The sequence below is a fragment of the Akebia trifoliata genome, chromosome 3, assembly GCF_017979445.1.
Source record: "Akebia trifoliata isolate Shusen 1 chromosome 3, ASM1797944v1, whole genome shotgun sequence".
Taxonomy (NCBI): domain Eukaryota; kingdom Viridiplantae; phylum Streptophyta; class Magnoliopsida; order Ranunculales; family Lardizabalaceae; genus Akebia; species Akebia trifoliata.
In genome coordinates this window covers 59,329,561-59,351,365 of record NC_141377.1, presented here as the reverse complement: position 1 = coordinate 59,351,365, position 21,805 = coordinate 59,329,561, and the positions used below count along the sequence as shown (strand labels likewise).

Sequence of the window (21,805 nt, the reverse complement as noted above, 5' to 3'; positions counted from 1 at the left end):
CTCTCCCTAATGTATATATATATAAGTCCAAGAAGCAAGAAACTCCTATGAGTCACTTTTGGCTACTCACTTTTGAGGAAACCACTTCTCTCCCTAGTGTATATATATTTAAGTCCAAGAAGCAAGAAACTCCTATGAGTCACTCTGCATATATTCTTCTCCCTACATTCATTCGATTATTTCTAATTTAGGCATCAAAGAGGTTGTGGTGCAGGGCGTCTTGGGGATAGAGTGAAAAAATTGCCTCTACAGTACATTATTGTTAATCATTCCATTCATTCCATTAGAAGTGCATCCGACAAAAGTAATTCTGTGCGTGCAGTCCCAAACGACGCCTTACCTGCTGGAGATATAAGAAGTGACATCACGAAAGTGAAAGTGACATGATTCCTCTAATCGAAGAGCTTAGTTATTGTACCCTATGAGGGAGAGAGGGAAGGAATGAGTGGTGTGAGTCAAATCCCTTGTTAAATCTGTTGCCCAATAATTTCTTCTTGATAAAGTCTTATGGTTAGGATTGCACGCTTAAAGTTATATGACCAACTTCTTAGTCCTCTCGTTATAATCACACCTTTCCAACACACCAACACCTTTGACCATAATACAATAACTTGGCTATTGGATGAGAAAATGATGGCAATCCACCTTAGGTGCCTTCAACACTTCAATAACCAATGGGCCTTCTGTCTTTAACTACTCCAATCTTTTCAACTTGGCCAAAAAGTTTCCAAATTTAGTAGTGTTTTTCAAACTTTACTGACTTTACTTTATAAAACAATAAAGCTTTTCGGAATTGAGAAAAAATATATATTTATTTATTTATACATACCAGGACTCTCCTTAGAAATTATGGACTCTATTCAGGAGCATAAACAGTATCTCATAAAGCTTCCTATTTTTATTTCTAAAAAAATATTATGCACAAGCAATATTTCAGAGGTTGGTACATATATCTGTCACCCAACTGCTTATCATGTAAACATAATTGTGACCTTCAATAAGTCAATATGATTGAATTTGGGTGAGATGTGTGGATGTGGGTGCAATAAATGACCTTTAATTAAGGTCTGAGGCCTAAAAATATGTGTTTTTTTTTTATTATTTTATATTCAAGAGTTATGAGAAGACTTGAAAAATAAAAGGTCCTCATAGTTTAATCAAGATCAATATAAATACTGCATGATCCGAAGTCAGAACGTTAACTACATTGGCCCATCTGGAATGTCCACATGGCTCAAAGATAGGAGGGAATAAAAATGAAAACTAGAAAGTCCATAATCAATGATGATGCATACCAAAGTTAAATCTTCTAGCTAAATTATATGGCCAAACATCAACGACCAGATTAGTTATTTGAAGGCACAAATAATAGGCCCTAGAAAAAGAAGTGCAAGTTATCAAATCCGATAGGGATTAAAAATTTTAACCACTAAGAAGTTTAAATTCTAATTCAAATGATCCAATGTGAAGATGTTTAATGCATTGGATAGCTCATTCAATGATCTACAACAGCTATTTCCTCCTCCCATTGTCTGATGGCACTGGTGTGACAATTGCCAAAAACCCTCTGATGATCAAGTTAGATTTACAGAAGAAAAGATTGATAGATCTCTCTTAACTTACTCGAGGGGAGGAGGAGAGGCCCATGTGCTCTCGATCTCCCTCCTTTTTATAAGGTTTCCCCTAGAATAGGAATTTTCCCTTCTACTCCTTCCAATACAAGATTTCATCATGGAGAATCCCATGATCAAAGGAAACTCAATCGAATTAGAATTATTCTTCTTCACGTTATTGGATTCTTGGGATTTTCTCTTATGCTTCAGAGTCAAGGTGTAGATCAGGGATCTGATTCGACCTATTAGTTTTATCTGCTCTGACATTAGAGTAAGAGTCAGGCCTTACTATGTCGAGCAATGGAGCAGGATTGGACAGTTTGACCAATCTAAGTACCACCGTCATAGAGTCTTGCTTCTTTCCCTTGCATTTTACCTTAGCCTAGATCTGGACACGTGTACAATCTAGATCTACTACAACTTTTATCCTCAACAATATTTGCATTCTTCATTCCAACTATGGTATAGGGGAAAAGTTGTTCAACTAAAAGACACAAGAGCAGCAATAACATTGTCAAAAATGGAGATTGGTTAAGCAAATGAAGTCCTTGGATCAAGTCCTTGTCTCATAATTACAGTTTGGTTAGACGGTCCCACCCTAATTCCATTTTATGTGTTTAGTCAAGGCAACATTGATCATTTCATTACTTAGTGTTTACATTTTGACATTGTTAGGGTGTGGTGTAATTATTATTCTTCTATAAATAATAATAATAATAATAAAAGACTGGAAATTTAGCCAATAATAAAAGATTGAAGAGATGGAAGATATAATTGTAAGTAGAGTTGAATTGGGAAATACGATTATAATGCCAAATCCAGTGTTTAGAAAGGGCATTATAATGATGATGATCAGGAATGATTACTCTTCATTACCTACCACTAGAAGCTCTCTATATTTCAGAGAGTGGAAAGGAGGTGTGTGTGTGTGTATAGGAATGAAGTTGAAGATTCTTTATGGTGTGGTCCAAATGTGAAATGCCAGACAGATAGATTAAAAGCATGCTCTGTTCATTAAGGAAAGGGAAGGGATGTGGGTTTGTTCTCTATTCTAATGTATAAACCATCAGCAAGCAAGATCATCTAAGACCTTTACAGCACTTCTGTGTTCCTCTCCACAAGATTCCTCACCACTATCCCACTTCCTCTACTCAAATGTTTCTTAAATTTACTACACCATGGGGCCTCACCCCACTCTCTCTTTTTATTTTTATTTTTATTTATTTTTTCCTGTTAATTGAACATGAGAATGAGAATGAGATAGCCCCTTAATCCTTTCATATATTCCTCCTCATTTATATGATCCAACAAGAAATCTTCCTTCCTACGGGGAATTCCTTTCTCTTTTCTTTTTCTTTCTTTCTTACGTTCTTTATTTTTGGAAAAACTCTGAGGAATTTGGGAACTTTTGGTGGATTTAACCACAGTTTGATGAAAATCAATGGCAGATTTACCAAAACATGCACAACTTTTCGTTTATTTACCAAAACGGTACACTATTCAAAATATTTCTGAAAACAGTAATTTTACCGTTTTCGGAATTAATTTTTTTACCAAAACGGTAAAAACAGTAAAATGTAATTTTTTTTACCGAAAATACCCTTTTTTATTTTTTGACTTAAATTACAAAAATAAAATTGATTTTGGTAAAAAAAAAAAATTGTAAATACATATGATTGTTGGATTACCAAAAGAGAGTGAATCTTTTAAGTTGGATTTTCATTTTTTTAAGGTTAAAATTATAAATAAATATGTAAAACAAAAAAAGGGTATTTTCGGTATAAAAAAATACATTTTACTGTTTTTACCGTTTTGGTAAAAAAAATTAATTTCGAAAACGGTAAAATTACCGTTTTCAGAAATATTTTGAATAGTGTACCGTTTTAGTAAATTATTCAAAATGAAAGGCAATGAGTTATTGCACTGTTGCCTGGAAACCCATTTCCCATCAAAGAAGGCACTTTTTTGGGAAAGGTTATTTCCTATTTCTCTAAGGGGTAGGGTTGCAACATGGTTGGGCTAACCCGAGCTCAACCAATGGATGGGCGAGCTTGAGCCGAGTAATGTAATAAAATAAGTTTGGGTCTACCAACCCACCCACCAAGGTTTCAACCCTACTATAAGAAACTCATTGTTGACACCAAATTCTCGTACCGACATGTGTAAAATTTGGATGATACATGATTTGATTCATAAAAAAAATAATGGTGATTCAAATCTCAGTTACACTCACTCAAAAGAGCATTCTCTCCTCATTAACAATCCAAAATTTATGTAAGAACTTGAGGGTCAATTTAACAAATCTATTATGTCAATCGAAATAACAGTTTATACATGTTTATCTAAGTAAAGTCAAGAGCCAATTTAATGGATCCCTTTACCACAACAATGATAATATAGTTGATTAACCAAGAAAATAAGAGGGTTGAAAGTTAATAAATCCTTTTGTCATTGTAAAGATAATATGGGTGGTTATTCAAGAAAGATAAATACTAAGGTAACGAATCCATTTATCTATGCAATGTATACTACGGGTGATTTCTTCTTTGCGAACTATAGTGCTTCATGGGCTAAGAAAAATGTTTTGCTGTGCTTTAGAAAAAAGACTTTATAGACCTTATTTTCTCTAAAGCCTTGAGTCCAACTATTATTATTATTGGAGAACTTGGTTTCTTTTCTTGAAGAGGGTTGCTAGGTTTTTCCTTTAAGAAGATGGAGATTAGTTTTCTTCTAAGAAAATGACTTAGGGTTTTTTCTTCATGGTCTAACTTTGATATTTTTAAATCCAAGGTGGGAGTGACTTTCTAATTATATCATTGACTTGATGAATTTTTAAAAAAGAATTTATATTAATATATCAACATTTACTTATAATACAACAATCTATAAGTCGATAACGATTTTATTTCATAATGATAGGTGAGTTGTAAGTTAATGTCGGTGTGCCAATAGAATCACTCCTCTTAAAGTCCAAATATTGAATTGGTTAGAATCAAAATTTTGGAGGTTTTAGAGATCACTTTTGAAGTTGTGGTAATAGAATCTCTCTAAATTTACTACGATTATGTAACTTGACTATAATTTTTTCATGTTTTTGTATTTTAACTGTATCTTACACATCCTCTTGCTTGCTTATAGCAAAAAAGATTTAAAAAAAAATTGTTTGAAAGATGAAATGATGATGCATTACCAGGGTGTATACAAAGGATTGATGGTATGACACACTAATAAATGAGTACCGTAAGATTTTAACTCTTACCAAAGGTCATTTCATCAAACGGATTACCACATTTGGCAATCCTACACAACACTCTAGATTTCATGGAAAAACTCTGACAAAAAAAAAAAAAAAAATTAGGCTTGATCCAAGGTTTTAAAAATGGACGGCTTCCACAGAACTTTCAAATTTAAAATTAAAATTTAATGGTAAAAAACAACATTTAATTTTTTTTTTTTTTTTTTTCAAAGTTCATAGAATTTTTTCCTCTACAACCCTATGGCATCGGATCATGCTTTTGGATGCCACTAGGTGAGCTCTACGATCCTTAGTAAGAATTGAAATCTTACTAAGTAAGGCTAATCGTCGAACTCATTTGGTAATCCATTCAATCTTACTAAGTTAGTAAGGAAAGTGCTTCTCTTTTTTTTTTTTTTTTTTATATGTTAATATCCATGTCATTTGACTGTAATCATTTTCACTTTTCATTTTCATATGGTTAGGGGGAAAAAAAAAAACAAAAGAAAAACGTTGTTACATTGTGAGGATAATTTAGAATATTTTCATGTGCTTGAGCCACTAAACCGTAGATAATTTAAAAGGTAGCTAGTCGCTTTGGGTGGCCCATTTGCAGTCCAACCCGTGACAACTCTTGTCCTTAGTTTCACCATGGTTAGGCTCTGGCTACCCAACATTTTGAAGGGGAAAATCCCAGATAATAGAGTTGTCGGTGGACCGTCCCAATCCGGACCCATTTATAATCCTAAGAGTCAGCTTTGTACATTTATGTAGGTAGGTCTTTTATAAAAGACACAAAATAATAGTGGCAGCACATGGAGTAGTAGTTACAGGTAAGAGGGCATTGCACACTTGTTGGTTAAAGACTTCACATATTATTAATAATGCATGTGCTTGTACATTTAACCTTTTCTGGTTTTTAAGTAAAGAAGAATGTACAATATATGAGAGAGAGAGAGAGTGTGTGTGTATGTATGTATGAGAGGGGATTGATTTTTTGCTCACAGAATTTCTCGTCGCTCTTCTCACAGAGTCTCTAGTGCTTGACAAGCCTAATTAGGGTAATTCTGTAATTGGGAATGACATTCAATGCACACGGGTGGATCCTGGATTCTATGAGCAATTTTTTTTTAAAAAAAAGAGACGCTTAATTAAGAGAGATTTTTTTTCACAAATACTCTCAATGTGTGCCTCGAGGGCAGTTTTGTAAATTGGAGATGACATTCAATACACGCAAGCTCGTGTGATTAGTGGATCCTCGATCCGCTAGGCAAATTTTTTTCCTTAATTAACATTTCCTAAGCCTACTTTTAAACCTTTGTTTGGTTGGCGAATCCAATTAAGCCATGTCTCCTCTTTTTCAGCCTTATACCCTCTACTCTCTCTAGCTTTCATGGCTTAGCATATCTCTTGCACATGGATCTATGCTCTCCCTACTAATTTATAAACTTGAAGAATCGTGATAAAGATACACACTAATGAATCTTTGAATCAGAAATATAGTGTATTTTTAAGTTAAGATTTGGGACAAAGTGATTCGTTAATGCATATAGATAGATCTTAATGAATGACACAATAAACATATATAATAAATAATGTCAAACAAAAGTCTAGATCAAAATTTACACTTTATTTACATTGACATTTGGTACGAAATTAAAGTTGAAACGATGGGTTAGATATAAAGTTGTTGTCGGTTAAGAAAATAGGATTATTAGAGAAGAATATGAAAAATTAATGAAGGAGAAAATGATTATTAACAAAAATAAAAGGAAATAGTTGAATGATTGAATGATGGTTTTAGGTAAGATAGCTGAAGAAACAAACTTTTTGAGTTTTGACGGGACAAAGACAGAGAAATGATGCAGTCCTAAGGTCCATCGGTGGTCTCCACATAATTAAGGACGATGTTAACAGTTCAATCTTAGTTAAGTTATAGGGATAAATATTTTGTAGCGAACTGGTTTTATCCATTACGACTACGACCCTTGATGGGCTGGGCTGGGCTGGGATGGGAGGGGTCCACTAGATATGACTTGCTTCTCCAACAATACCACATATTGATTCATGAAATTCAAAGATACATTGATTAAAATCAAGCCCATCACTGTCTAATGTCCATGCATGACAAGTGGCAAGATGCTCCGATAACAAAAAAAATATATATAAAAAAAGTTCTAAACCTAATCAAGATCATTAACCCTACATTACAAGGTTGACATGCCATTTGTGCCAACTGCTTAGCCCACGTGAATTAAATGAGAACCTGAGATTGTACATGATCTTTTGATCCATGTAACTTAATATAAATTATTTAATTATGAGGTGGACTTATAGAGGCCAATCACAAAATCTTATCTTATATATATATATCTATAGATCATGAAATTTAATTATTTTAACATAAAAAATCATCAACCCAATTGACTTGGGGCAAGATTCTATAAGTTTAGTCAAGTTTTCAAAAATTAAGTCATTTGGCAAATAGAATAAATCAATGTAATGGGTGATTCAAAGGGTCTTTCTTGCTCAGTTGCTTCGAATTTAGCTTTGCAAATTTATGGTGACCAATTTTATAATATTACTTCGATTATTATTTTGAAAATAAAACACAAACAATCCCTTAAAACTCGTCTAAATGTACAAGATCCTACATTAACTTTCTAAGATAATTCATATAAAAGAATTTGGGATAAATTACACTTTCACCCCCCTTATGGTTTGGCATGTCAATCCCCTAACTTTTCGACATTTGAACTTACCTCCCCTATAGTCATCTAATGGGTTCACTCACCCACTTTCATCTACTTGTTGATAGTAAAAAAGAATGAATTTTACTTTATATAAAGATTATTTTATCATGTATAAAATGTTATTCCTTTCTATAAATAAAAATATCCTTGTGAAAAAATGGATTTACTTCTGAATGCTTACATAGGTACATTTTTATAATTTTAAAATTAATTTATTTTAAAAAGAGTAAAATAGTAAAAATAATATTTGAAAAGTGCAATTGTCAAAATGTTAGGGGTTCAAAGAGAAATTATGCCAAATCACAGGGACTTAACATGTAATTTATTCAGATTTTTTAAATGTCATAACTTTTAATCTATAAGTTAATTGGGGATTAAAAAAATAATACTCCCATTGGAAAGCTCTTACCAACATTTTGTAGTGTTGTCTATTCATTAGGTATTTTTAAGTAAAATAAAATATTATTTATATTGTTCTTATAACATCTATAAAAACTTGACTTCATGGTTGACATAACTTTTTTAAAGTAATAAAAATTAGAGTGCTGATAATCTGACTTAGGCAAGTAGCAACTCAATTGACTTACTTGACATGAAGGGTTTGGAATCGAGATACAGAACTATAGTTCCTTTCCCATAAAAAGGTGCAGTTTTGTAACCCAAAGTAAGTTAGCTTTCCGAGCCTATCACATCAAGTAAGTCGATTGAGTATGCCACGGCCTTAAGTCAGATTATCATGACTCAAAAAATTATTTTATGTGACGATCTAATTCTTAATAAATTGTTATTTTTCAACCCAAAAGTCTCTTATCATTTTTAAATCTCTTTTAACTTATTTTAGACCCAAAAAAAAAAAAGCAACAACCCGCACCTTTTCCCTAGCTAATAATATAATATTCATCTTCCTTTTGACCCTGAAATGTCTGCCAAGTTATGTTGCAACTTTATTACATGCTTTCCAAAATCTTACATCCAATTACTCCCCAGAAGTATTTCTTCCCTCAGTGAGAAAACTGGAACAGTAAAACCTTGATGATTGTTACCAAAATTGAGACTTACCATAAAGATAACAAATGCTTAAAGGGAGTATATTCCAAAATTTCTAATCCTATCAAAAGTGATTTATAAAAATTGGACGGTCCAATATTCTTTAATTTGTAAATTAAGGTTCGAAATTTCAAAATGAGCTGATTTTTGGTGAGGATGATCTCTTCACCGTAGACATCATCCTCACAAAAAATCAGCCCATTCCAAATCTTCTAACCCATGTTTTGAAAAATGTTTGGCAGAATATTTTTGCAAACTTTAAGGCCGCTGAAGTGCTCCCATACTTAAAAGCCAATTTCAAGGGCCCAACCATATTGGCAGTCTCAGCAGACTGGTGTGCACTCCGTTTATTTATTTATTTGTTGCACTTTCTTTAGAGTAAAGATGAACAAAAATGTGCAAGGAACAGAAAAAACCATGGACGTAGCTAGGACATAAAATGGATTAGATCTTATCCAAAATCCAAATTTAGGAGGTTTGGATCCTTGTAGAGTAGTCCAAATAAAAAAATGGATCAAATGTGGTTTGATGCCGCTTGATCCAAGTCAAATCGAGGCCGGATACAAATCCATCTCGCCCAGTCCGAATTATAATATATTATATTTTTTAAGTTTTTCAAAATATTTTTTTCTACTACTTTAATACAGCATGAATTCTTATAAGATAAAAAATTGTAATGGTAAAATAGAATAGTATAGCAATTAGAAAAAAAGTTAATTTATCCAAAATTACCTGACTGGAATCAAGCATTTCTGGTCAGGTTGGATCTGGTTCAAGTGAAACCAAAATGATATGGATATGGTTTTATCTAATAGGATCTGAGTTGGATTTACATACGGTTTTGTATCTAGATTTTTTTATATTTTAAATCTTGACTTGAACATGGATATACCCAGTTCTGACCTGAATCCAACCCACTTTAAGCCCTAGCAGTAGCGTGAAGGGCGTACACTGAGAGATCAAACACTAACAATACAGATCCCAAGAAATAAATCATAGAGGCAAAGATGATCCAAGGAAGATTCCCAGGATATCTTGATACAAATTTGGAAAACAGTAGAACAAGGAGTACAGAAAAGATTAGAGATAACTCATAATGACACTGCAGGATCGCTCATAAATTTACAGGGACCTCAGATACACCAGTAAGAGGAGTGTCAAAGGATAAGAACACAAAATGGGCCTGAAAAACAGATGGGGTCTCAGTGCGTGAATGCTCCACTACCACATCTTGTTAAAAGTTATTAGAAGGAAAACAGAGCATTAAAAACACAGAAACCTGAAAAAATAATGAAAAAAATGGGTGGGAATCTTATATATGACAGCTAGTGGGGACGACCAATAAGTCTGCACTGAGCAGGAAGCATTGAAGAGATGACTTGCCCATTGACTGGAAGTAGTTCACCGTCGATGCCACACCCATTACGTGTATTTTTTCCGGGCTTTATCTTCACTGACTTTACCTGCACAACGCAAATCTGATTCATATAATTATCGCCGCAAAATGGAGAATTCCCATTATATTACAATTGACTGAAAGGAAGTCAACACAAACATTTGTGTATACTTTTAAAGATGTCCAAGAGTTGTTCTAAGTACACTCATGACTGCAATCATTACTAATAACACTATTTTGGTAGCACTTCCTCAAGTTTTTTGTGTTACATGTGTTGAGTTGGAGATAATGTTTTGTAAGTTGGTGTATATGGATCAGAAGGAGTCCATTCAAGTATTTTTCTTTTTTTTCTCATGCGCTTTTCATGCTTGGGTGGAATGTATTTGCAGCAGTTGGATTTGGGGGTAGGGAGGAGGGTGGTTTTAGGTCAAAAACTCCTTCCCTAGATATTTATAACATAAATTTAGAGAGATTTTATTGCCACCCCAATTTTTGCTAATGTCACCCCAAGATGTGTCCTAATTCTTGGTGATTTACATATTGAATTGAAGGTGGTTAGCAAAAGTTGGCATGGCAATTAGAATCTCTCTAAATTTATCTTTCAGATCTCTCTTCACTGTTCATGAAACTTATTGATAATTATGATTGATATCTTGCAACCACAATCCACCAAACATGCAGGTATGAAAAGGGGGATTAAGGAAAGGAGAAGAAAAAAGGTAAATGGTTCAAGTTTATACCTTGACATATTCTACATAAGGCAGTGAAAGGTGCCGACCTAACTGCAGAAGCAAGAAAAATCTCAATAACCTCAATCGCCCACTCCCATGAACCAACAGCAAGTCTAATGTGTTGTCATCATGCTCAGCTTTCGGTGCAACCACCTGAGAACTCAAACTCTGAACGGTTTTGCATGCATGGTTGCATACTAAGATGCCAAGAAATTTTCCCTTTGTAAGAACCCATTTCTCTTCGTACTTGGGGACAACTTCCTTGTTTACCCCACCAACTTCAACATCATCATCAACTGGCCTTGGGAGCTCAATCGGTTTTTCCACGTCCCAGTTAGGCTCAGTATCCCACTTTGGTTCCACATCCCATATTGGACCTGGACCTGGATCAGACATTGTCGATGAAATATCTTCTTTGTCATTTGTCGCTGCATTTCCCCAAGAGCATCGAGTGGGGTCATGCATAACCGTCAATCCTGTCCATCCTTTATATGTCGTCCTCAACTTCGACCTAGTCCTTGGAGTTGCTGACAGTGGTAGCTGAGGATGAAGAACTTCTGGTTCTTCTGTTACATTGTTTCTTCCAGAGGACAGACGTTTTGATTTCGGATCAAGACCACGGACATACTCAGATGGCTCGGAGCTCGCATGTGTACGGCTTGTTGTATCCAAGTCTCCAGACATTTGGCTAGGAGTCATAATTGAATCGATACTCGATAAACTGGAAGCTCTGGGAATACCATCTTTGTTTGATCTCCTCATAACGTCTGTGTACAGTTCTGAAATATCAACTGTTTCACAATCTGTTGAGACCTTTCCTTTGGGATCAGATGCCACTTTTTCTGCTGGACAGTATTCCACCTCGTAGCTGTACTTGGGCAAGCACAAGAACTTTAGGAAACCAGCCACAAAATAACGCAGCGGACCAAAGCGCTTTTGATATTTCTCAGAGAGCTCCAATACTGCAACATGAACACAACATTCGGGATTAACATTTTACATCGTTAACTTTGACTTAATCACATGGATGTTCATATCAATTGTAATGCACCGAAGTTGAAGATCTGAACTCAAAACTATCATAACATTCAACAAACTCGAGTAATTATGTTCACCAAGGACTAATCAAAAAAATATATATTATAACAAAGGAACCTTAGGCTTCCAGTGTTAGAATATCCCAGACATGATTGAATGAAAACGGTAATTATGTATAATTTAATCCCTAGCATAAAAAATTACCATCACTAACAAAACCAAAGTATGAAACAGTCATCCCAAAGTGAATGACACCAGTCTGTATCCACTCGACAGCAAAAACATCTGTGGCTGTAAGACCACCCTGTAACCAACAAAAGTAATAGTTGTTAGTAACAAGAAACAAACAGGAAGCAAATGCAGATAACCAACTTCACAAAACAGAAAATAAAGATTATAATTGAATCAAATATTAATTATTAAATTGAATTGTACTTTTTGAAGAAAAAATGTAGACAGGTAATATGCACTCGGAAAGTTCATAAAGAAGACAACTTCAGTTTTAGATACGGATATTATACAATTTCAAATTTGGGATGTGAGGCAAGCTTGTGGTGGAGCAGCAGGTCAATAAGCCTGCACACCTTTCACATTTAGGCTTCAAAAGACACATCATAAAGTTTCTGCTGATGCCATCGCTACTGGTTGTCGCCTTCAAGGGTTGAGGCTGAAAGCTTATTCAGATTATTTTGAAGTGTGGAAGAACCTAAAACGGGAAGTCTGGAGGCGCGATAGTGGATGACAAGGAATGTGGGTTGACAATTCTTGGTAAGGGTAAGGAATTAGAGGAGATGAGAAAGGAACTTATCGTGAAATGGCAGACTGGATCCAAGACCATATTCTCGAAGTGGGGCTTATTGTAGTGATGTCGGTTGAGAAGGCAGGGAATGAAGAAAGGTCGGTTATCAAGGTGGCCATACGATTTCAGAATGATATCTCTTTTGTATTCAGAAAGTGGTGAGGCGATGGCCTCCTCAGGGTGGGGATAGCAGTGAGGCTTCCAAGCTGCGTATTATGAGACCTCTAAGAGATCCTCTGAAGGATGTTGAGTAAAGTAAGATTAAGAAGCAGAAAGTCAGGCTAGAGAAGGAAGTTCAGGACTTAGCAAGGGCAGTAATTGAGTTTCTGTTAATCGTCAACTCTAAGGAGGGTAGGGAGAAGAGCATTGGTTGCCAACGTCAATTATTGTATTTTCCTAGAATGTTCGAGATTTAAATGATAAATCTAAAAGATGGTGCTGAAGCCAATGGTTCGTCAAAATAATCCTCAGCTGGTGATCTTGATGGGCCTTCAGAAATGTCAGATGGAGTTCCCTTCCTTCTACTGGGGTGTCTGGGGGGATCTCATTGCATATGGAATAAGAACTTGGTGGATGAGTTTTCAAAACTCATCAGAATCGGAAAATCTTAGGCTTGTTGGATAGGTAACTGAATAACCTTTAAAATGACAAAAAAATTACAGTTTTCACCCCTCAAATTAAGGCTTAAAGAAAATGACATGAATAGTACTTTAACTTAAATCAAACTCCTAAAATAACCAAAAGACAACTCAAAACTAAGAATAACTAATCTAAAACCAATCCTAACAAAATAAAACTAATAAAAAATAATTCTAAACCCAAACAAGCAATAACCTAAAAAATTACAAAATTGCCATTGGAACTCGTGACTGTTGGCTTGATTTGCGTCCCGCATGAGTATGTATTTAGTCGGCCACATGAATATATGTAGAAAGCCAGACGACATGCAATGCGGCACTAGGCACCTACAAATACGAGTTTCTACAGCATATCAAACAAGGCCAAAATTAGATCAAATGCTGCAACACAAAGTTAGATCTCACCTAATTAGCTTCACAGACCATGTGTTCTCTACCACTGGAAATTCATTTCTAAATGGACAAAAAGGGGGAATGATTGTATCCAAGGTGACGTAAAATTAACAATGAAAATTTTATACTTACTAACAGCCAGTATACTCAAGTTAACTATGCAAGTTCAAATAAATGTAATTCATTTCATTGTTCTCACACAGCAAACCCCCACTTCTTCATCATAGAATAGGAGTTAACCAAGCAGGTATGGAATGAAATACATGTCCACATATAAATTTAGGTTACCTTCACAATAGCTATTGCAGCAGAAATAGGATCTCTAACTCCAAGGACAGTCCAAACCAGTGAATTATCAGAACCAGCAGGAATAATACCAATTGGAATTGAAATTGCTTCTTTCTGGTCGTTTCGACCAAGTAGACCATTCAAAACCTACATAATCAAGGAGACGACCACATAGAACATCCACACTATTTTACACAAAAATAAATAAATTGGAAAAATAAATTAAGTCAGATAATCTACTATATAATTCACATCACTGACTATAAAATACTACAAAATTATTTGGCATTAACCAAATAATAAAAAAACTTTACAATGATGTATCTTCATCTCACTGGAGCTTTTGAAACTAACTGCAACTAATGCAGCCATGTCAACCATATGCTTAAATTAACATAACATTAGTCTCATATGCCTTTTGTGCTTCACGCAACAAATTACAATGAAACTAGTTCGTGAAAACTTTGGATAGACAATGCCCACATTCATCACAATTCTTGAACAGAAAGAGGACTTCCTTGTAGGCAGCAGAACCTACAAGTGGTACCACAATGCAATCGATGTTTATCACTCAGATTGTGAATTGCCTAATTCGCTTTAGAAGCTTACAGCTCAAACATTGCTTCCTTAGTGAGTCAAGCCAGTGAATCATATGACTAACCATGCAGTTTGATCTGACCCGAAGTGCAACTTAACTAAGTTGGTAAGATGCGTGGAGTGTTATTCCCACATCCTAGGTTCAAACTCCCTTGAACCCAACTTCACCTTCCAAACTTGTAACCACTAACCCTTCACCTATTATTAAAAAAAAATGGTTCAATCTGATCTGTACACTTCAAAGCATTAAACAACAGAATTTTATAATACAACTAAGCATGGTCACAGCATATTTGGAGCCCAAAATTTATCCAAAAGTGGAAATTTTGATCAATTTAAAAATGAACAAGCACATTCCCTGGTAATTGGCACTATTTTTTTTATTGTATCCACATCCTAAATTCCTTTTAGTTGTCAATCAATGTTTTTCATCATAACGACACACAAGATAAAGAGTGTAATACTTTAGTACTTTAAATATGGAAAATAACGAGTTGCTATCATGTTTGTAGTTGCAAATAAAGGCGCAGGCAAAACAATATTATAAACATAAATAACACAGCAACATATTACACCGGTAAAATTCAAATAATGAGTGAAAATAATGTGCACCAAAATGGCAAGTTTCTAACCTCGTTAACAATTCCATCACCTCCAACACATATAATTCCTGTATGAAAACAAGGAAACACAGAAATGACAAATGCAGCAGAAAAAAGGAATAAATAGATAACACACATACACTCAGAAGAACCACGAATTAGTCCTACCATTTGGACATGTACTAAAGTCAACCCTGGAAGCAAGCTTTCTAGCATGACCAGCAGATGTTGTTTTGACTACTTCCATCTCAAACCCTGCAAGCTGCAACCATTTTGCAATACTGATAGGTTACGAAGTATGATTACAAATAGAAACTCTGTACAAAACTTGTTTTGCTAACTGTGATGCTGTTAAATAAACTAATTTCCTATTAAGGTCAAGAAAACAACACCGAGGATAATCTGGGGAAAATGAATCATGCCATTATCCCAACATTATCCCCTTTCCGAACTTACAAGCTACAAAAAATACACCCTTTAACTCCTCAAATTGTTTGACCAGAAGAACATCAGACCAACAACTCTAATTATAATCTCATAACGATTGAGCTCCTTGCTTGAAAAAGTGGCTATCACGCTTCTTCCACAAGCCCCAAGTCCCCAACAAATAGCAAAGGGGGCCCAAGACCAAAGCTTTCAGGTATTAACTTATCCTCTACTTATTTATTTATTTTATTTTTACGCTAGTAGATAGCAAATCAGCAAAAACCAGGTGTACAGGACTCATCCCAAATCTTGCATGGCATGTTTTCTTCCAGATTGAAGTGCCTATCCTAACGACAGTTCATCAGAATATGTATCCACACTTGAATTTATAAATAAATTTTCTTCATCCATAAGTTTTTTATTTCAACAGATTGTGTACCTAGCAATATTGAATTTGCAATTCCAATGCAAAAACATCCTGATTCAGAGAAGGCATGATCTATTGTTAATAAATGGAGATGATTGAAACACATCACGAAATATATACAAACCTTAAAAATTGGTTCCACCATGCCATGGAAAACTTTACTTGAACGACCACGTCCAGAACGTGGATTTAGTATCACAAGCATTTTTGGTGGACTTTTACATTTGACATGTTGTTCAGGTGGAAAATCAGTTGCAACTATATTAGAAGAATGCTTCTTGGAAGAAACCAAGGGATGCGGTAAACAGTTCACAAAACATTGCAGTTCTGCAAAACCATTAACCCATTGCAGAGCTTCATCTGTACTAGATGCCAAGAAGCGGTAGTCCTTTCGACTTCTTCGAGGCTTGACAAAGCAAGAAAGGCATGATCCCTTTGTTATGGGGTACGAATGTACAGTAAAATGTCTGAGACCCACATTATATGATACCTGCCAAAATCAATAGCACAAAATAGTATGGGGAAAGAATGGTTCAAAGACAGAAGACACCATAAATCGTCAGGCACAAAGGGTTGGAGAACCCGTTTGTCAACCAAAAACTTACAGAAATCACATCCTCCAGGCATAACATATGAGAACCCCAAACTAATGCCTTGCTTGTAAGTTTGGCATCAACTCCATCTTGGTTGGAAGTTTCCGTTGATGCTTGCACATCAAGACCTGTACTGGTTGATCGTTTATTCAAAATCAGCTTCCCAGAAAACACTTCATATCCCAATAAATCAGAATGTTCGTCTCCTATGTCAATCCTGAGCTCTTGGGACTTTACTCTTTCTGGATCATCACTGCCAACATGAACTTCATTTTGCTTCAAAGATTTCACTTTGCCACGTTTTTCTGGGAAGACAGTTGGGGAGGTGTGTTGACCAATTGCTATTTGAGAGCGCCTACTTCCAACACGGCGAAGAGACTGCTGCGGCATCACCCTCAAGGAACTAATATTCTGAGGAAGATTCCAACTCTTCAGCATATCAACAGAAAGTACAGACCATGGTAATAGATGACAGTATAATTCCCGTACAAGCTAGAGAGTAGACGGCCCAGCAGAGCCCACTAAAATCTGGCATAATACTTCAGCCTGCAAAATGAAAATTTTTAAAATATAATTATAATCAATGTGTACAGAAACAGAATGGAAATGTACACCCACACGGAATGGAAGTATGGGCAAAGCATAAACTTCATACATTTTCAATGAAATCCTTATATAAAATAACTTCATGATTTGAAAAAAAAAATTAAAATAGTAACTTCAAATCATTAAGAAAGTTCCACTAAATATAAACTCATAAAAGAAACTGCTTTGACAACCACAGATTAGTGATTTAGAGGGATAAGCAGAAAAACTGCTCATTAAGTTGAATATCTTAACCACACTACACACAAATGGACTAAATAATACAATAACAATGTAACTTATCATTCAAAACAACCACAAACATTGTGCTCTTAACATAGAAAATGAAACCACATTTCTAGAATTTAAATGTAGAACTACTCCATTGCTTATACAATAAAAAATGGGCACACAAAGGAGTACCTCCTTGAGGAAACCCTGCCAAGGGAGGTACACTAGGCACCTACTGTGATGGCTTATAAACTTCTACTATTTATAGATTAGTGGAACATTAAGAAAATATTGGAACACTAGGCACCAACTGTGGTGGTTTACAACGCAACCGAGAGACCAACACTGGAACTAACTACAACGAAAACTAGAATTTGTTTTATCAAAATAAACCAACTAACTTACAACTTTATAATACCAAGTAAAATTAGGAAAAGTAACCAACCCCAACTAGATTTCTAAAACAGATCTCCAATCCTAGTGGGACAAGGAGGCCAATAAATACTCAATTTTAAGTGACTAATCAGAATTTAGAATCCCATACTCAATCTCATAGATACATAAAATTGTGTGGATGTATTCGATGAAAGTAATATGGAGGTCAAAAAGTCAAAATAAGCAATTTAAGCCTTAGAAAAGAATATAAATTCTTGAATCTCTTTCACGCTCATGTCACGTCACTTGAATTTTCTGGAATGAATCAGTCAGAGGAAGGCTCTAAACTAATCTTATATTTATGCATGAAGGAGATTACAAATTAGCACATACTTATTACATTCACCATACAACACCATATTTACCATACACACACCAACACTCCCCCTCAAGCTAGAGCATATGCATCCAATACGCCCAGCTTGACATAAACATCATACAAAATGGTAGGCCCAACACCTTTGGTGAAGACACCAATAAGTTGTTGAGTAGAAGAAACATGTTGAAGAACTAGAAATCCATCACAAACTTTCACTCTAACAACGTAGATATCGACTTCAATATGTTTGGTCCTCTCATGTAGAACTGAATCAAATGCAATCTTCTATGCTGCCTCATTATCACAATATAAAGGTATAGAACCGCTGTTCGGAAATCCTAATTCAGAAATGACAGAGCTAAACGGAGCGAAGCCATGAAATCTCACACGTGCTATGAATAGTGGTTCGATACACATACTCAGCTTCAGCACTAGTGTGAGAAACAACAGGTTGTTTCTTAATTTTCCATGAAACTAAGTTGCCTCCGAAAAATGCATACTATCTAGAAGTAGAATGAAGATCATTGGTTGTTCTTGCCCAATCAGCATCAGTTCTGATGGAGCATGAACAAGTCTCAATGACTTCTCAACTAATAGGTATATAGCCTTAGTGAGGATGAAGATACACTTTCAAGAACTTCAATAGCTCACAAGGGAAGGTCTACTATTTTCTCCATATCTTGAGAGGTGTTACTGATATAGTGAGAATCTTGCCAAAAAGGGTGTAGACATGAACTCCTTAACACAAAGGATGTGAGATGCATTCACCCCCGTGTTCGCATTCTATAACATAAATCTCCTTTATTGTTTGAGAGGAATCTTCAAATCTTTGAGGACAAGTTCAGGATGTTAGAATCAATTGTCTTGAAGATTAACTCCATGATGTATCATTGGCTGTCAATCCTTGATGAGCTCAGGGTAATTTTATCTTTTTCAAGGTAGAGATTGTAACATCAACTAGTCTTTTGGGCCTTGTACTTCTTAGTCATTTTAGTAGTTAGTGAAGGCCTTCTCCTCTTTTCTTCCTCTCCATCCTTGTATGGTAAAAAGTTCAAAAAATTGTCTTCTGTTTGAGTATGAAGTAGGCCTTAATATTTAGGAGTCCATTATGCTAACTTTAAGTTAAGAAAGTCTTTAGATATCCTTTTGAATTTTTTTATTAATTGGAATATTTATTTAGAGGGAAATAAATGATAAGGCTTTTGAAGGAAAATAAGAGGGCCCTTGAAACATCATTCTAAGCATAAAAGCTTTATTGGTTCATTGAAGATCTTGTATTTAGATAGGCCATCAGGATTTTGCTGGTAGTCTTTTTCCTTTTTTTTTTTTTTTTTTTTTTTTGATAAACTATAATATATCTATTAAAAAAAAAAAAAAGTTAAATCAAGAAGCTCAATGATATGCAGTTTGGTTGTTTAAACCTCAGAGGCGGTTAGTTCTATACCCTGTTTAGGTAAATATTTAACATGATTAAATTTCAATAATTTTAAACCGCTTCAGGAACATAAAAATGGACGAAACACATCAACAACAAGGTACCCAGAGAGAGAGAGAGAGAGTGCGAATTTACAATAAAATTGAAAAGTAACCAAAGAAATCAATTTCAAGTAATTGGTCTATTTCTCTGAAGCATACAATCCAGATCTCTTTCTCAGCCGAAGCTGGATGAAAGCAACATCATCATGAAGAGGGTGAGAGATGGGGGAGGGATCAGAGATCGGATCAACGACTCATACCAATCATAAATGAGGGTGAAATTCAGGTAAATCCCAAGTTTTTTTTTTTTTTTTATAGATAATATCATTTAATTCAGAAAATACAGAGGCGATCGAGCCAACCACCTGAGGAGAAAACCAGTCGAGGAATCCCCATTCCCCAACCAATCACTATAAAACCAAATTCTATCTAAAAACAACAAAATCAGTAATTTCTGGAGCAGACAAATTAAATCGATGAGAAAGAACACGAACCTCAAAACGTAAAATTCGATCTGCCTAATCCAAAGCAACAGCAAAACTGCAGATCGCCTCGAAATTACATGAAAAGCCCTAAGAACTCCTTCGCAGTAACACCATGAGAGAGAGAGAGAGAGTTATCCTATAATAGGAATAAGACCGGAAGATTTCGACTTTGAATCGTCGAGATCGAGCTTTTTCACTTTTCTCTGATTTTTATTTTCTTCTCATTTAATTCATTTTTATCCTTTATTTTCATTTTCTGTTAGTGGGACAAAGGCAAATTTAGGCCTTAGGGTGGCTGGCGCCATAAACATCGGCAATCACTTCGAACCGGGAAAAAAAAAAAAAAAAAAAGGAAATTGCTGTGTGCGTACGTGGATTATACGTACGCATGCATGTCTACAGAGCACTTTCAATCTTATCTAAACTTATTCTTGTAGCTCCTAAAGGATAAAATCCATGATGAGTAGTCATTTTTGGATATTTGAGGACAATGCAATCCAATTATGTTAGCCAAAATAACTATCAATTAATTTTAATATTTTTTTAATTCAATCTCAAATGAAATGAAGATGGAGAGTGCATTGAAGATTCATAAAATCCAAAATAATTCTCTAAAATTGTAATTGGGAGATAGAGAGTCCAAACTCTCTCTAATATGGATGATGAATATTTCTCTCCAAAATAGAGAGTGAATTGAAAAATGTGCTTGGGACATATTTTTTTGGATTTAACTCTCCAAAATAATAATTACAAGGGGATGAAGAGTGTGTTAGTTGCTCTTAAGAAGACAAGGGATGATATAGTTTTTAAGAAATCAAACATGGTGATATAAAATTAGTGGGACTTGACCATGCTGATTTAAATTTTTAATTATAAACCTGTGGAGGGTAATTCTCGGAGTTATTGACACGTGGCAACCAACAAAAATAATTACCGACCCACCAAGTAATGTGAAAAATGTACCTAGCTTAAAATATAGGTCGGATCACTTAAGGCTTACATGACAGGCTTGACAGTGCTATCACTGATAGGATAAATGTGACAACTCACAGCCTGACAGATAGATTATAACTACCCAAGACCTGTCAAGGTAATTGTAGCAAGTTATTAGATCAGAGAGTAGGTGCAACAACTCTGAGATAAATCACTTAAAATATTTTAAGAAATCCATCAATCAGGACTCCTATAAATACCAGATTGCAACTCATGTAAAAGATTAGAAAAAATCTTCTCTGAGAACTCTTTAATAACTCGACACTAATTCTAACTTGTTCGTCGAAGTGGTCTTGTAACAAGCTGCCCACCAAGCTAAGAGCTTTCAAGGGAAGATTTCGAAATGAAACAAAAAAATGCATCTACAAAACCTTAAAAAAAATAATGTCTAAGTTCATTCCCTCCTTTCATTTTTTTTCTATTTGAAAAAATATCTTTTGTGATCCAAGAAGTTGTAGAGAAAGTCGCGTATATGAAAACATCCTAATGAATTGAGTTCCCCTGTCTTCATCGATTTTATGTGAGAGTTTAAATTTTGCCAATGATAGGAGAGTTTTCTTTCCTACACCATAAAATTTGTGCACAAACCTATGTGAGCCCCAATCCTCCTTTTGGTTCTTTAATTTAATTGTTTAGGACCTATTTACCCGGTTCATTCGGTTCGAATTAGGGTTCGTGGTTCATATATAGCCACTCTTAAACAAA

General features: G+C 35.0%; 1 protein-coding gene across 2 annotated transcripts; it reads right to left on the bottom strand.

The window, feature by feature from the left end:
- Positions 1 to 9,644: 9,644 nt before the first annotated feature.
- Positions 9,645 to 20,441, bottom strand: LCBK1 (long-chain base (LCB) kinase 1). 2 transcript variants are annotated; one of them, XM_086437481.1, is made up of 9 exons: positions 20,117 to 20,441; positions 16,589 to 17,122; positions 16,108 to 16,473; positions 15,299 to 15,392; positions 15,161 to 15,198; positions 13,932 to 14,078; positions 12,018 to 12,117; positions 10,785 to 11,737; positions 9,645 to 10,111 (listed from the first exon to the last, which is right to left on the bottom strand). In XM_086437481.1, the coding sequence occupies exons 2-9, from the start codon at positions 17,012 to 17,014 to the stop codon at positions 9,974 to 9,976; spliced, it is 2,262 nt and encodes a 753-aa protein (XP_086293607.1). In that variant the 5' UTR covers positions 17,015 to 17,122; positions 20,117 to 20,441; the 3' UTR covers positions 9,645 to 9,973. The 2 variants fall into 2 exon arrangements, with proteins under 2 accessions (XP_086293607.1, XP_086293608.1); XM_086437482.1 differs by lacking the exon at positions 13,932 to 14,078.
- Positions 20,442 to 21,805: the final 1,364 nt, after the last annotated feature.